At 32.0% G+C, this 14,354-nt stretch overlaps 1 protein-coding gene across 3 annotated transcripts in view; it reads right to left on the bottom strand.

Annotated features, from left to right (window-relative positions):
* The window catches only part of ovo (transcriptional regulator ovo), a 69,584-nt gene that overhangs the window by 2,272 nt on the left and 52,958 nt on the right, over positions 1 to 14,354 (bottom strand). Inside the window, exons 2-8 of one of the 3 annotated variants that reach the window (XM_024358988.2) lie at positions 4,669 to 5,759; positions 4,267 to 4,506; positions 3,985 to 4,182; positions 3,566 to 3,619; positions 3,171 to 3,471; positions 2,714 to 2,838; positions 2,259 to 2,371 (exon numbers count right to left, since the gene is read on the bottom strand). In XM_024358988.2, coding sequence (XP_024214756.1) covers positions 2,259 to 2,371; positions 2,714 to 2,838; positions 3,171 to 3,471; positions 3,566 to 3,619; positions 3,985 to 4,182; positions 4,267 to 4,506; positions 4,669 to 5,759 — 2,122 coding nt within the window. Of the gene's footprint in view, positions 1 to 2,258; positions 2,372 to 2,713; positions 2,839 to 3,170; positions 3,472 to 3,556; positions 3,620 to 3,984; positions 4,183 to 4,266; positions 4,507 to 4,668; positions 5,760 to 14,354 lie in introns of all 3 variants that reach the window. The other 2 variants (XM_024358987.2, XM_024358989.2) reach the window with 2 other exon arrangements.

The raw sequence follows: 14,354 nt of genomic DNA on the forward strand, positions 1-14,354 counted from the left end.
ATGAAGAGAATAGTATGATGATTATTTAATAAAATTAGACATCATTTTAGGATGCTATGAAGAGAATAGTATGATGATTATTTAATAAAATTAGAATGTTATTATTTTAGCCTTGTATTGAGCCTTATTTTTGTATATGAATTAGATTATAAAAAAAAAAAGAAAAAAAAATGGGAATTAATTTCCTTTTAGTGATGATTTGTTTCTCAAATAAAAATTATAATCTAATTTTTAAATTTTTACTAATTTTTGTCTCTTAAGTTGTTTTTATACCTTTGAATAAAGCATATAATGAGTCATTGTTATTATGATAGGTATTACCAATGAAGGGTGTAACTCAAAGCATAAATTAATTTTATTTTAACCTACAGCAATTACCTCTCCCGAAAGGTATCATTTTATATGAAAATATAGCTCAGGAATTTATTCAAAAACTTATTCGAATCAGTGTAGGTCTTAACTTTGAATCAAATAAAAATTATTAATCAAATTTTTTTATTTCACCCTAATTTTTGCCTCTTAGTTGTTTTTATACCTAGGTATAAAATATATATTGAGTCATTGTTACTATGATTGGTGTCACCAAATAAAGATGTAACTCAAGACATAAATTAATTTAATAGGTTAAGTCAAATTCTAACCTCTTACATCTTAAAAAAGGTATATACATAAACAACATGAAAATATCGCTCAGAAACTTATTCAAATCAGTGCAAATCTTAGTTTTGAAACAAATAAATAGCATATTTTTTTCAATTCTCATTTTCATTTTGAAAGTAATTTGTTTCTAATAACCTCTTTGTACTTTATCATTATGTATTCTGGGCATATTATTTGATTAGAGACTAGTATGGTGAGCAACGAATGAGAAACATAATTTTGTCTTAGGATGTATAAACTTATACATGATTTATATGTGTAAATAGTCAATTGCTTTATCAAACTGCCAGCAACCTCATACCACTTCAATGAAAACATATTACTAAGATCTTTCTCTGCTGATATCAATATTGCAAGATAGCAATAAATTAATTATACTGCAAGATCACAAGAATAAACACCAACCCTTATATAAAAACTAGCTAATCCAAATAAATATGTATTATTTTCATACTAGCTGAGTTAAATGAATATATACTATTGTCATGAAATAAAAATTTATTACTTTTCCTTTTTATTTAATTTATTTTTCATCTACTAAGTAAATTTACTGATGTTTATGAATCTAAATAAATGAAACGTTTGATAACCAGCAAGATGTATATCTTTATGAAAGTTAGATGTTATTACATAAAGAGTACATAATCTTTGTTTAGAATATAAGGCATTTTAAAAGTCAAATTCATTTTAAATAGTTATTGGATAAACACAATACTGCCACTAGCCCTTTAAAAGGAAAATATGTACACTAAGGTCGTAGCATGATTAACATTCATTATTGGAATGTAATATTTATAATGAATTATTTTTAAAATATAAAAAATATAACATTTATGTACAAAATGAAACAGTGTTTATACTGGCAAAACCGAATAACAACCCGTAAAGCTAGCCAAGAGTTTATTGTTGTTTACTGAATAAAAATTTTAATAAAGAGAAAAGAAAAAAGAAAGATGCTTAATTTATCTATCTATGTAAGTGATGGAATTAGTTTTGAATATGAAGATTAGAAAAATAAAATTACTTAAACCACCTTCTATAGACTACACTCCATTTATCATTCAGCTGATTTGTCAACACTGTCTTAAATAATAATAGTTTTTTTTTCCAAATTTATATCACAGGTACCTAATAATTAAATAGTTATTTATAAAAATAATACATTATGAAGGTTTCCCCACACATTTATTAAAACTAAAAACATTTCAATAAAATTGTGAAACAGAAATCCAAAATTTGTCGTTATCAAATATCATAACTTCTTCATTACTGTTAAAGTTACTATGTTTTATTTATTTAAAAAAGAAAAGCTTTAATAAATGATAAAAAAAAATTGTTGGACTTCTTTATAAATAAAATCCACTATACAAGTATTAACATTCTAACTTGTTAAATGTCTAACATTTCAAATCAGACCTATGTTACCAACATTATGAATGAATGGAGGACTTTATTGAATAAAATCTAACAATCATGAAAGTGATAATCTAAAAGTAATAAAGAACATAATTTTGGCAAGTAAGGTCTAATGCAAAATGTAAGTTTATGATCGAACAAGAAGCATATTGGCGAAATTTGAATTTGTAAATTTAAAGTGCCTTTTATCGTAAAATTTTAGAAGTGCGGGGCTGTACGGGTGATTTTCCTTCAAATGCAGGTAGTGAACTTCTGGTTCGTTCGTGGTGTGTCCACAATCTTCACAGACATACATCTGAAAAAAAAAAGTTTGGGATATCAAAATGAATAATAATTATGTTCCTTTATTAGTTGTTAAACTTAAAAAGTATTTATAATGATGAGAAGATAGTTGACTGTGAATAATATATATAAAGAGAAGATGGTTGGGGTGCAGTCAGAAAATAACACAAATAAGTTTTTTCAACTTATTTGTGTTATTCTCTAACCACATCCCCAACCCTCTTCTTTTCATGAAAAGTATTTATTTATGTTAGTTTGAGAAAATCTATAGTAAGTATAGTAATTGAATATAAATATATACATGAACAAACAAATATATATTATGAAATGAAGTTATATCAATAACAATACATACCTTTGTCCTGCGCTCTTTGTATGCATACTGATGTTGAACTCCATGAACCTTTAAGCAGTGGGATTCAAGGGAACACCTTTGTGTAAATGATTTTTCACATAAATTACATTTATAAGGTCGGACACCTGTAAAACATAAAATGATTCATTGCTTATGTGCGAAAAATAAACCAAGAATATTTGAAAGTAGTTGACAAAAATTTAATCATTGATTAAAAAAACTGTAAAAGCAATATAATTTCTAGTACTTGAAAGAAAAAGCAAAATATCTGAAAAGTTGAATCGATTTTGGAATAAATTTTTATATTAGTAGCAAAGATTTTTTACTAAATGCTAAAAATGAAATATTATTAATTTAGAAAAACAATTGTTTTTTCAAGATATTCTAATTACAGGATATGTTTTTTTAAAGATTCAGAACATGTTAGCTCATGAAATAGAACATAAATCATAAGTACCTGTATGAGTCCTTGTGTGCCTTTTAAGGTCAAAAGTATCATTGAACCCTTTTCCACAAAATGTGCAAAGGTATCTTTTAACGTCAGAGTGGCATTTCATGTGTCTATTCAAAAGACGTTGAAGGCTGAACGTCTTGGAACACAAATGACATGTGAATCTGCCATTATGATTAAGTCCAGACTTATCATCTTTATCTTCTGGTGGCCTGGGAATGGTTGCATTCTCACTGTTGGCAAGAGGATTCTTAATACCATGACCACCGTTAACAAACTCCAAGGCAGTATCACCAGGTAATCCAAGCTAAAATTAAATTATAATAATGAAAATAAGATCATAATATTAATAAAGTTATAATCACTGAGTGCTAAAAAGAAAGATGGCTTACATTACTTACTTGGCTGCTGGGTGAAGACTGCATCATTATAGGCATTCCTGTTGGGCGTGCGGTCTTCACCGAAAAATTAAAATCATTGTTAGTTGTTTACAATTTTAAAATTCATAATCTGAAGCCATCTTTCCTTTTTGAAGTAGCAATAAAAAAGTAGAAAACTAAACAGACTTCATAAGTATCCCTAAAGTATTCATATGAAACTTTTTAAAGAGAACTAGCCAGTAGTGTGAGTAGAGGAACTAATAACTGAACTGATATTTTCAAACAAATGAAATTTAATTATTTTTAATCCCTAATTGAAATTTTTCTTTCTTGAGAAAATATAACTAATCGGTTTCTATGTATGTTCTAAAAAATGAAGTCTTAAAGCTTAAAATTTCCCATTACTACTTCCAAAGGAGATGAACTGATTAGCTACTTACCCTATGTTGGAGGACTCCAACTCGGACTTGGAGGGATGGTATAGAAGTGATATCTGTTGGAGCTTGGGGTGGAGGAGAAAGTGAACCAGTCCCGTCTAGAGAACAACTCGTAGGTGAAGGTAATGACATGGAGGTGCTTGAATCAAGTTCAAGAGAAGAAAGACCGGGAGAGAGAAGAGAACCTTGTGCAGAATTAGTCTGAAGGAAAAGAAGAAGAATTAATAGATGCTATATGAAAGTATATATTGACATAACATTAATAGATATGTGGTATTTTCTTACGTTAGGTTCCCACTTTGGTTGTTTAGTGGGTTGTTGTATTTGCACCTGCAACTGAAGGTTTTGTGGTCTTTCTGATTCTGCAATGTTGTTATTGGCACCAATATCTCTATCCTTGACATCCTGATAAGCTGGAGGTAATCTTGGATAACTTGGTCCTGATTCTTGGAACCCTACCCTATGCTCAGGAAAAGGGTTCACTGATGGTTCAACTGGTGGAGGAATTGTTTCAGTAGAAGTTTGCTGGAAAAGAAAAGATGATCCTTAATGCTGTCGATCCATTAAAAAAAAATAGATATTAAGATAATTTTAACTATGTGTTACTTAAAACTAGTGGCAAATAATTAAGTGAAAAGCTGTATGTACATAACTGATTAAACCAAGTGAAAAATGAAATCAAATTACCTCTCGAAGAAATAGATCTGCAGCATCAGAGAGGCTTTCGAAGAGAGCTGCTGTGTGGTCAGCAGGACTGGAGAATGTAAGGGTAGCAGTGAACTGTAGAGGGTCAACGACTGCTCCTGTCACAGAATCAACCATAAGGGCATCATCGTACTGCAAAAAGTTCTGATCCTTGACATATGCTGATAGATCTTCTTCCTCTTTAACACATATGCCATAGGTTGCACAAACATTCTGCAATAACGAATATTGTTTAGGAGGCCCATCACCACCGTTAGGAGGATAGTGATTAGGAAGTTCTTGTCCGGTGTCGCAATCCATAGCAAGCGGGTCGTTGACCAGGTTCTGGTACTGGGAGCCATATTGTTGATACCCATGCAGACCGCCTCCTTTCAGGCTCTCGTAGAACGGAGGCAGTGATCCAGTAGGCGGTGAACTGGGACCATAATTCGACTTCCCAGGCCCTCCACCTCCTCCAGTGCCACCAACCGCACCACCAGAGTTACCGGAAGACATACCACCTCCACCGCTGAGAGAATAAGATGAGCCTCCACTAGAACCTCTCGACCCTCCACCAGAACTCCCGCTCTGTTGGCCGCCGCTGTGGCCTCCTCCTCCTCCACTTCTGCTATGGCCAGCAGCCGCCATGAGGATCTGGCCGCTGCCACCAATCCTCCTCCCTGCTATCAATATCTGACCTCTCTTAAACGCCAGAGCAATCTTGTTCTTGCCTTCTTCAGATTCTTCTTTTTTGGGAACGTGATAATCGATCGGGGCTTCCTGTTCCGGCTCTACGGTGAGACCCGGTTTGTTGGGAAGTCCGGGAGTCCGCTGTATGACAGACACCTGTTGACACTTGGGCGGTTCGTCAGGTTTTTCTGTACAAGCGTATTCTTTCTTTTCTGCAACAGTCAGTACGTGTCTGCTGCTTCCATAAGGTGCGTCGCCCCCAAGGATTGAAGAAATAAATCTTCTCGGTGGGGTCTTGGGACGCTCTGGGTCCTTCTTCTGCTCTTCACTTCCTGGAGATTTTGGTGGGTCTAATGCAGTAGGAGGTTTCTCAGCATCCTCCTCCTTCAGAAGCGATTCTCCATCTAAAATAATAAAATAAAAAAATAATTATAAAATGCTATCTTATAATATTATTACATGAAAAAACAACAATGATTTTTAGAAATTAATAAAATTATAATCCTCCGTTATATTGCAATCCTATTTTATTGGTAAAAAAAAGCAGTTCCGTGTTCCTATGACGGCATATTTTATTAGTTATATTTCATACAACGGATAAATGATTTGAACGCCCTTCCTCCCTAATTAAAATAAAATAAGCCCCCTCCCCTCCGTGAAATGACTAACTAAGGGCTAGCAAGGGCTAAGGGCTAGCAAGGGCTAAGGGCTAGCAAGGGCTAAGGGCTAGCAAGGGCTTTCTAGCTTAGAGACAGCAAAGATCCTTGACCCCAGCCTTGATATAATTGCCAGTTGTTTCCTGTAACGGGTGTACTACCGGTTTCCTGCCTAGGCCGCTGCCTGTTTTTTAAATGTCCATGATTTGTTTCTACTTCTGTGTCGTGGAAAATACGATTTCACGATCAAATTCAACTCTGTTCATTTAAAAAATATTAATCAAGTTCCCATGACTATATTTAAAGAATAAATGATAAAGATAAAAAGAGAATGACGCTGTCAATAGTTGATAATTAAATCTATTAAAGAGGGAAGACGTTAGGTTTGTTCCAACACGATTCAAAACTTCCATCAAAATAGCCGGCACATGCGCAGTGCAGTTGTTGTACTCCGTATCCACTCGCCAGCTTGATAGTTTTGAATCGTGTTAAAACATGCCCGCTATCCAAAAATTGAAATGACGTGCCATCTTTAGAATCGTAGAAAGAGCTAATATTACAATATCCCGGAGTATGTTATTTCACCCGTTCAATATTTATTGAAAACTACGTATAATTACTAGTCAAAATTGATGAGTCTACCAAGTGTAGTTAGAGGGAATTCAAAATGGCAGCTGTTTCAAAATGTTAAAAAAATTAATTTTTCATTCCGAGCTCCATGTCTTTAAAACTATTAACAACATTAGAAAACACTTTTTAAAGAGCAACATTTAACAAAATATGAACTGAAAAATCAGAGGTCAGTGAATTTATTGTGGGAAATCTCTATCTCAGAAACCATGAGACGGGCTCATATTTTTGTAAATTTACTTTACTTTAGATAAGGTTCTATTAGGTTTTATAGTGTTGCAGATATTTTTAAAGGTATAAAGCTCCAACTGAAAAAAAAATGCTCATACTGAGCGCCAATGAGTACCACCGAATATCTCTAAGAAGCCGAATCAACAATTGACCAGGCGAAATCCGTATTCGATGCCGTAGAATTCATGTCAAACCGCAAACCAAACATGAGATTTCCCCGTACCTCGCCACAGTAACCTTGTGGAGCGACGCAGTTTTTTCCGTTCTATTTCTTGCTTACATATAAGGACAATTCCATCAATGTCGCAATGCTAAGAGCTGAACAACAAACAGCTAGAACAAAGGACCTTGTATAATTTATTATTGTTCCATTTCTAGAATATATTATAAAATAAATAGCGAATCACAGTCATTGATATTTAAAAATAAAGCTAGTATCATTCTTTGCTAAAACAAGATTGAATTTGAATTGATTCCGAGTCCAGGCGAAGTTATTCTAGAAACGAGCGTAACCCAGTTACTGCATATGTAAAGGAGAAATACATTAACCGATTGTCGCTGTGTCGTGAATATCCTTGACACCCTAAACTCCTTATATCTTCATATCGGCCATTCAACAGCAAACACGTATCGCCATTTAAAGTCGCGAGGACTCGTATTTCCTAGCCAGAACCAAAGTCCACAATGCAAATATCAAATGGACAATAGCAGCTGTCATAATAGATCCTCTTTGAATGGACCATCGAGAAGTCGTTTCATGGACTCGTTTAATCCCCTCGACCTTCCTCATTCGAGTTTTTACGACAATGTGGCCGACATTTATCGCGCTTGTAAGGTATCCTTCGACGACTTGCTGCTGGCCTATCCCGTTCGAGCCGATAGCTAACCTACATTCGAGGCGAACAATAGGAGATAATGAACTTTTCTAATAGATCTCCGCTTTTAATTAGGATTCGGCGGAGAGGATTAACAATGGCTCAAGGAATTGTTTTGGCAACGACCCGCAGCCCACAACAATCGCAGCTGACCCCCATTCCTCAGGAGTGAATGCCATGGAAGAAAGGAGGTGCTTGGGTACAGGTAAACACCTCGCGGCGGAATTAGTAGGATAAAAAGTATCTACGTCGTTATGACAACGGTACGACAATAAAACATAGATTTAATTTCTTAATATTCATTAACGAGTAGGCAAACCAAAAAAAGGGTATGTAGATATTTAATATTTTGATTTTTAATTATTTTAATAATATTTCAATCTTTAATGGTAAAAAAAGGAATAATGTAAAATGAGGTGAGATTGTGCCACGTGGGGTGAGAATAGGCCGACACAGAATTTACCAAAACTCTCAAGCGGCTTATTATAGAGGTTATTTATTTTTCCGTTTAAAACGTGGGATGGTCTGTTGGTACGTATCAAACACGTGTTGTAATATTTATGACCCTCGCAATAGTTTTTAACTGCTCACAATTTGATAACCTTGTAAAACGTGCACAGGTAAGTCAATTTTTGTTATTGAGTATTATCTATGGAATTTCAATGCTGTATCTTGTTTTGTTGTTACGTAATCATATTTTCATTAAGTTCACTCAGATTGAGCTACCATTTTGTTAACCGTAACAACTATTTTATATATTTTTTGTTTGTTTGTTAGCCGGAATTATTGACATAGTTAAGATAGCTATAATTATTGTAACAATGTCCCTATTTATTTTTTTAAAACTATTTGTATTACAAATTTTTTAAGAAACACGTTCTAAAAATCAAGAAACAGGTCGTTCCTCTAAGAAATATTTCAGATCCCTCTGATGTAGGTATCTTTACAACATTGTTTATTATTTAGGGATAGAAAGTTGAATATAACCTATGCTAAATGGTACTGTAAAAAAAAAAGTTTAGATTTGGCAATAATTTTTTTTTTTTAGAAGGTACTAACTATATGTATATTTGTCTGCATCAAAGTTAGACCGTACATCAAAATCTATTACGATTATGACAATCCACAACATTAGTTCCAATAACTACTTATTACCAACGAGCCATTTCGTTAGGCCAATATCGATTAAAATCCGATTTGCATCGTAGATAGGCAGCGATGTTAAGTAATATCGATTCTTGCTTAACTTGTGTCACTCCGCTGTCACGAGAGTCCTTCGCCCAATCGCAAATAGAGTCATCCCCGTTTCGCCACGGGACCTGTTCATCACACGTGACGAAGTTGTACAAATCGACTTATGCTAATCGATTACCGAAGGTGCCTCTCGAGTATGTCCGTGAACCCGAGGTGTTAATGTTTGATCAGGGCTTTTAAATCTGTTAAAGAGGTTTGAGAAATGAGGAGGTTACATAAATCTTAAGAAGGGAGATAAGATTTACGAAGGTTTAAGGTTTGAAAGTAACTCTGATAATAATGCATATTATAAGTGAAAAACGCATTGCTTATTTAAACAAAACAACAGTCGAAATACAAAGGGTTTTCTTTTGCACCATCAGGTAGTGACTTCCAGCCCTGACAAGGAAAAATAAACAACAGAAAGTTACGTGATGGTGCGTTAACCTAAATGTGAGGCATCTGCCATCTGTGACTACTTGTTTGGCCCAGGCGACATTTAGGGCGCCATAAATTTTGCCATTTTCAAGGAAAAAGTTATTCAGGTACAAGAGCTACTTTAGGATGTCCGAAATTTCTCTGTCTTAAATTCAGGAATAGGTACTTTTTTATATATTCTATGAAAGAAAATGTTTCATTTTATCTCAATATAAACGATACAAATTATCATTCTACCATGACTTATTATATTTATAAATTAAAATTAACAGCAAAAAGTTTTTATGTTTATTGCAAATAACTAATTTATAATATTATAGTTTAGTTTCATTGTAAATATAAATAATACTGTATCAATCCGGTATTTTCCTCTCCCGGCTCTCAGGAGCGATGGCTTGTCATAAATCCGATCAAAAGAAAGGGGATTTCACCGAAAAGTGATAAATCTCAATTTAATTCTTAAATTTTTACTAAAACTTTAATAAAATCATTAAATAAATAAATTAGAGGTTTCAGAACTCTGACATAGGAAATAACGGACTCTGACGAGATGGTACAAATTTGGAATTAAAGATTTCAACATATTTTAATACCAAAAAATTAGCTGTTGAATTGAGATAGTGCACGAATTAGGGACGGGTAAAACCTCACTCAAAGGTTAGCTTCCACAGCGCCGTGGTTGCCATGGGATCACATTACTTGTTTCCTTTATGGATAGTTGAATTTTAACAATAAAAATGAAGTGATGTTTTCCAATGGGACAACGTGATTACTAGTTACGTAAACTGTTACTAATAGGTAGTCATTGTAAAGTACGCAGCATTACGGATTGTGTATGTTGAATAGATATTTTTTATAATAATATTTTTTTTTAAGCCAATGAGCATGATATAGCCTATCTTTCAAATCAATTAAAGAGAAGAAGGAAAAATATCTAATGCGTGAAGTAAATTAGCCATTACTTACTATTATAATGCTAAAGGAAAATGATAAAACGATTTCTTCGCTTACAAGAAATCTTGCATAATATTAATCAATACATAAATATATCTAAAACAAAAGATTTCTTTAGCTCTTTGCATTCAAGGTAAGCAGCTAAATAAAATAATAGTAGAAACATATAATAATTAACTATTCAATAATTCAATAGATCAAGTTAGCAATTATTATTTTTTTATTAATTTATTACTTTTTTAAATTTCAATTCCATGATATTTATTGCGAACTCGGAAATTATATTATTTTGTAAGCTAAATACCGAATAATAATTGCCATGAGGAAATAATAGTTAAAAACAACGGATTAGTAATTAAAAACTTATTTCTAATATTATTTAATAATATATTTCAACTTTATTGCAGCAATTTAAGAAACTGTCAGTATCATACGAATTAAGTAACTCTTAGTTATTAGTAAGTAATTATTTATAGTAATAAATTATAAATAGTTATGAAAAAATCCCATTAGGGTTAACGATTAAACCAATCTAACTGAGGATTTTGTTTATAATTATAGAAGACTTACCTGTGAATTGAGGAAGTTGCGTTGCTTGTACATATCGCAGGTACCAAAATGACTTAATGGCAACCATTAATTTTGTACAAAATCTACTAAACGACTGAATACCACACGGCTAAACTCCTCCCAGTTACTAAGAATAATTTCTCGAATTTCCCCGCTCTTTCTATAATTAGATAGACATTCACTAAGTTATGGAATATTTTTCTAGCAAGGAGTGGTAGAAGCTAATGCGAATATAAGTAACTAAATAAAAACAAAAACATATTTTACGAACGATAATTAGAAAAATGTTGTCAGGAAATGAAATAAAAAATTAAAATTATTTGCACAAATCGACAATAAATATAAACAGATCGTATAGTAGCGATGAAGTTTAAGATAAATAAAAGAACCCTGTTCATTAATTTAAAATATTTCCTGTTTATAAAAATACAGATATTTTAAGTAAGTTAGATTTTGTACAAAAGAAATGGTTACTGTTGAGTCGTTTTGGTACCTGGATTGTGAACAAACTACAGGACATTCCTCAATCCACAGCTAGATTTTCTATTTCTATTTATATTAAATATATTTAAAATATCTTCTATTTAGCTACTAATAAAAAATCTTTAAATTTAAGAGACTTTAATTATAATAATATTAATAGAATCATGACCAATAATAAATACATATATCAAACTTTCACCAACAATTTTGCGGATATTTATATTGTTTTTTTCATAATTTAATACATATGTATAAAGTTTTCATGGTTAACCTGTCTCTTTTAATTTTATGACATTTCAACCTCAATATAATTATTTAAAAGTATTTTATAAGTAAGTTTCTTTTAAGGAGGGTTCAGTATGAAATAAATTATTTTGCTTTCTTATTAGCGAAGGTAGAGAAACTTTGAAATCAAGTAGGACATGAAAAAAATATTCATCTTCATAAAAGAAAATTTCCACTTGTCACAAATCCAAAACTTGAACAAATGCTTGGAAAGCAATAACTTCAATTACATTCGATTAACATTATAAAAATGAACATAATAAATATATTGTAAATTAAAGGAAATTTAAATATCAGTAATTTAAGTTGTAGATGATGAAAATTCATATAAATAGTTCTACATAAACTATAAATTTAACTTTCGTTCTTGCATTGTAATCAGAAACTTGTTAATTCAATTACCTAGACATATAATGTCTTAATAAATTAATGCTATGTTAAATACTAAATTATCAGCTAATGCTATTTAAAAAGATTTGAAACAATGTATTTATACAAAATCGATAGGATTTTAAAATATGTAATCTTAAACTAGAGTTAATTATTAGATACAGAGTTTGGGATAATTCTCCAATTCAATAAAACTCGATGATCACAAATATTTAATCCTTCGTAAAATCCTCAATGCTCCTTACTTTGTCACAAATAAAACCATAAAAAGGCCTCAATGATCCATATGTTGCCATTCAAGCCCAAACCAAATACCAGTCTTTCTATTATAAACTTCCTAACTTTATAACCTTCCTTCTCCTTCATTAAAGGCGTCAGAAAATAAGATGGCTCCTAGATCTTCCCTTGAAATTTTATTGGAGTTCTATCAATGGGTAGATTTTCTAAATGTCATTGCATAACTAACAGCAAATTTACAAATTTTAAAACAGCAGTAAATATCGATAAATAAATAATAAAAAAAGATAGCTAATAATATTGTTTAATAATGTTAGCACATGCTGGACCAGTTATAATGAGAAATAATAGCTAAGAGATGACGAAGAATAAATAAATGAGATCGCACCTAACTCAATGCAGACTCATATATATCTGTCAACTACACAAAAGCCAACGAATTTTTCGATCAGATAGTCTTATACTTTTTATTTAAGTGGTGGTGTTATTAATGCCTGTGGAAAAATAAAAGAAGAAATAAACTCGCAGCCATAACATATCCAGGAGATAAATCTAAGCCAAGATAAAGATCGGGGAGTGCAATTAAACTATAATAAGCCGGCTGTACTTAATGGAAGAAATATTCTTTACAACCGCTTTGTTTTACGGTTCGAAATATTTACGACGCAGTTCTCTTTTTATTTCTTTCGGCTTTGCCAAATCGTTTCTCAACCCACACCGATACTTGTGGGGCGACCATCAATGCTAGATGGTACAGTACCATACCAAAAGGAAGAACTGGAGGAGGCGCGTGAGGTTTCCATCATCAACCCATTGTATGCAAATGCAGAAGCAGGTAGAGAAGAGGACTCCCTTTCTCACGGCAAGGGTTGGTCCAGGAGGTCTGCAAATACCGACCGAGTTTACAGATTTGTGGGAAACCGAAGCAGATGCTCCTCAACCCTTCTCGTTCCCACGCCCCCGAAAAGTCTGCCCATCTTCGGCCATAGACAAAGCATCTTCCGCTTCGTGGGCTAGTCATCGTCGGTTCATCAAAACTTTTTTCGATTACGGTATACTTCATAAAAACGATCAAAGGTTAAAGAACCTGTCAAGTTTTAATGAAAATGATAAGTTATCCGTAAACAGTATGTTGGAGCAATACGGCAAATAAAGTTTACTTCCTCACTTGATCAAACAAGTTAAATTAGATTTTTTTTTTTATTGCAAGAATATATCATTTACCATATTGTTTTAGGATACTTCCATTATATTGAATTAAAAATAAAATACGTAACATTAAATAGAATAAGACAGAAATCATTGAGTAACATGAAATAGATAGATATAATTGATTTATATTTACATTAACATATGTTTGGTTCTTTTATTTTTTCATCTTTAGTTTTAGTTTTTAGCTATAGTTATTTTACTAAAGTTTTAGTATAATTTCCTATTTCTGTGATTAGAGGGTTTAATGAGTTGGGGCAAGACTGGAAGAAATTATTTATCAGTTTGTAGATCTAGTCATGTACGATGTATATAATTAATCCAGAGTGCATTTTAGATATTCTAGTGTTATATGGATAGTAATTAACGAATATGAGGCATTTGCTTTGAAATACTTGTATTTTTTTTTTTTATTAGTTCAAATAGTAAAGTTCTAAATGGAGCAGGCATAAGTTAAAATGGGTCATAGTACCGCTTGATGTTTTACCGGTTTATTCTACTGGATAATTTTAATTTTTTATTAAAATCTAGATAAATTTTATATATAATTTTCTGATTTCGAATTGATAAAATTGGATATTTTCTTCATAAAAATTCTGTTTAAAATGAAACCTAATTCACAATCATTTTTTTTAAGGATACAGATACTTCAGTATAAGTAAATTTACTAATGCACAAAATCCTAATCATTATTAGACTACAGATATCATACAGGTTCTAGATGACAGTTATTAAAAAAAAAAGTCCACTAATTGGTATCACTAAATAGTGTTAATAAGAATTACATTTTTAAATATATTGTAAATCA

Source organism: Halyomorpha halys, unplaced genomic scaffold, assembly GCF_000696795.3.
Source record: "Halyomorpha halys isolate HHAL.00 unplaced genomic scaffold, Hhal_1.1 Scaffold517.1, whole genome shotgun sequence".
NCBI classification, from domain to species: Eukaryota; Metazoa; Arthropoda; class Insecta; order Hemiptera; family Pentatomidae; genus Halyomorpha; species Halyomorpha halys.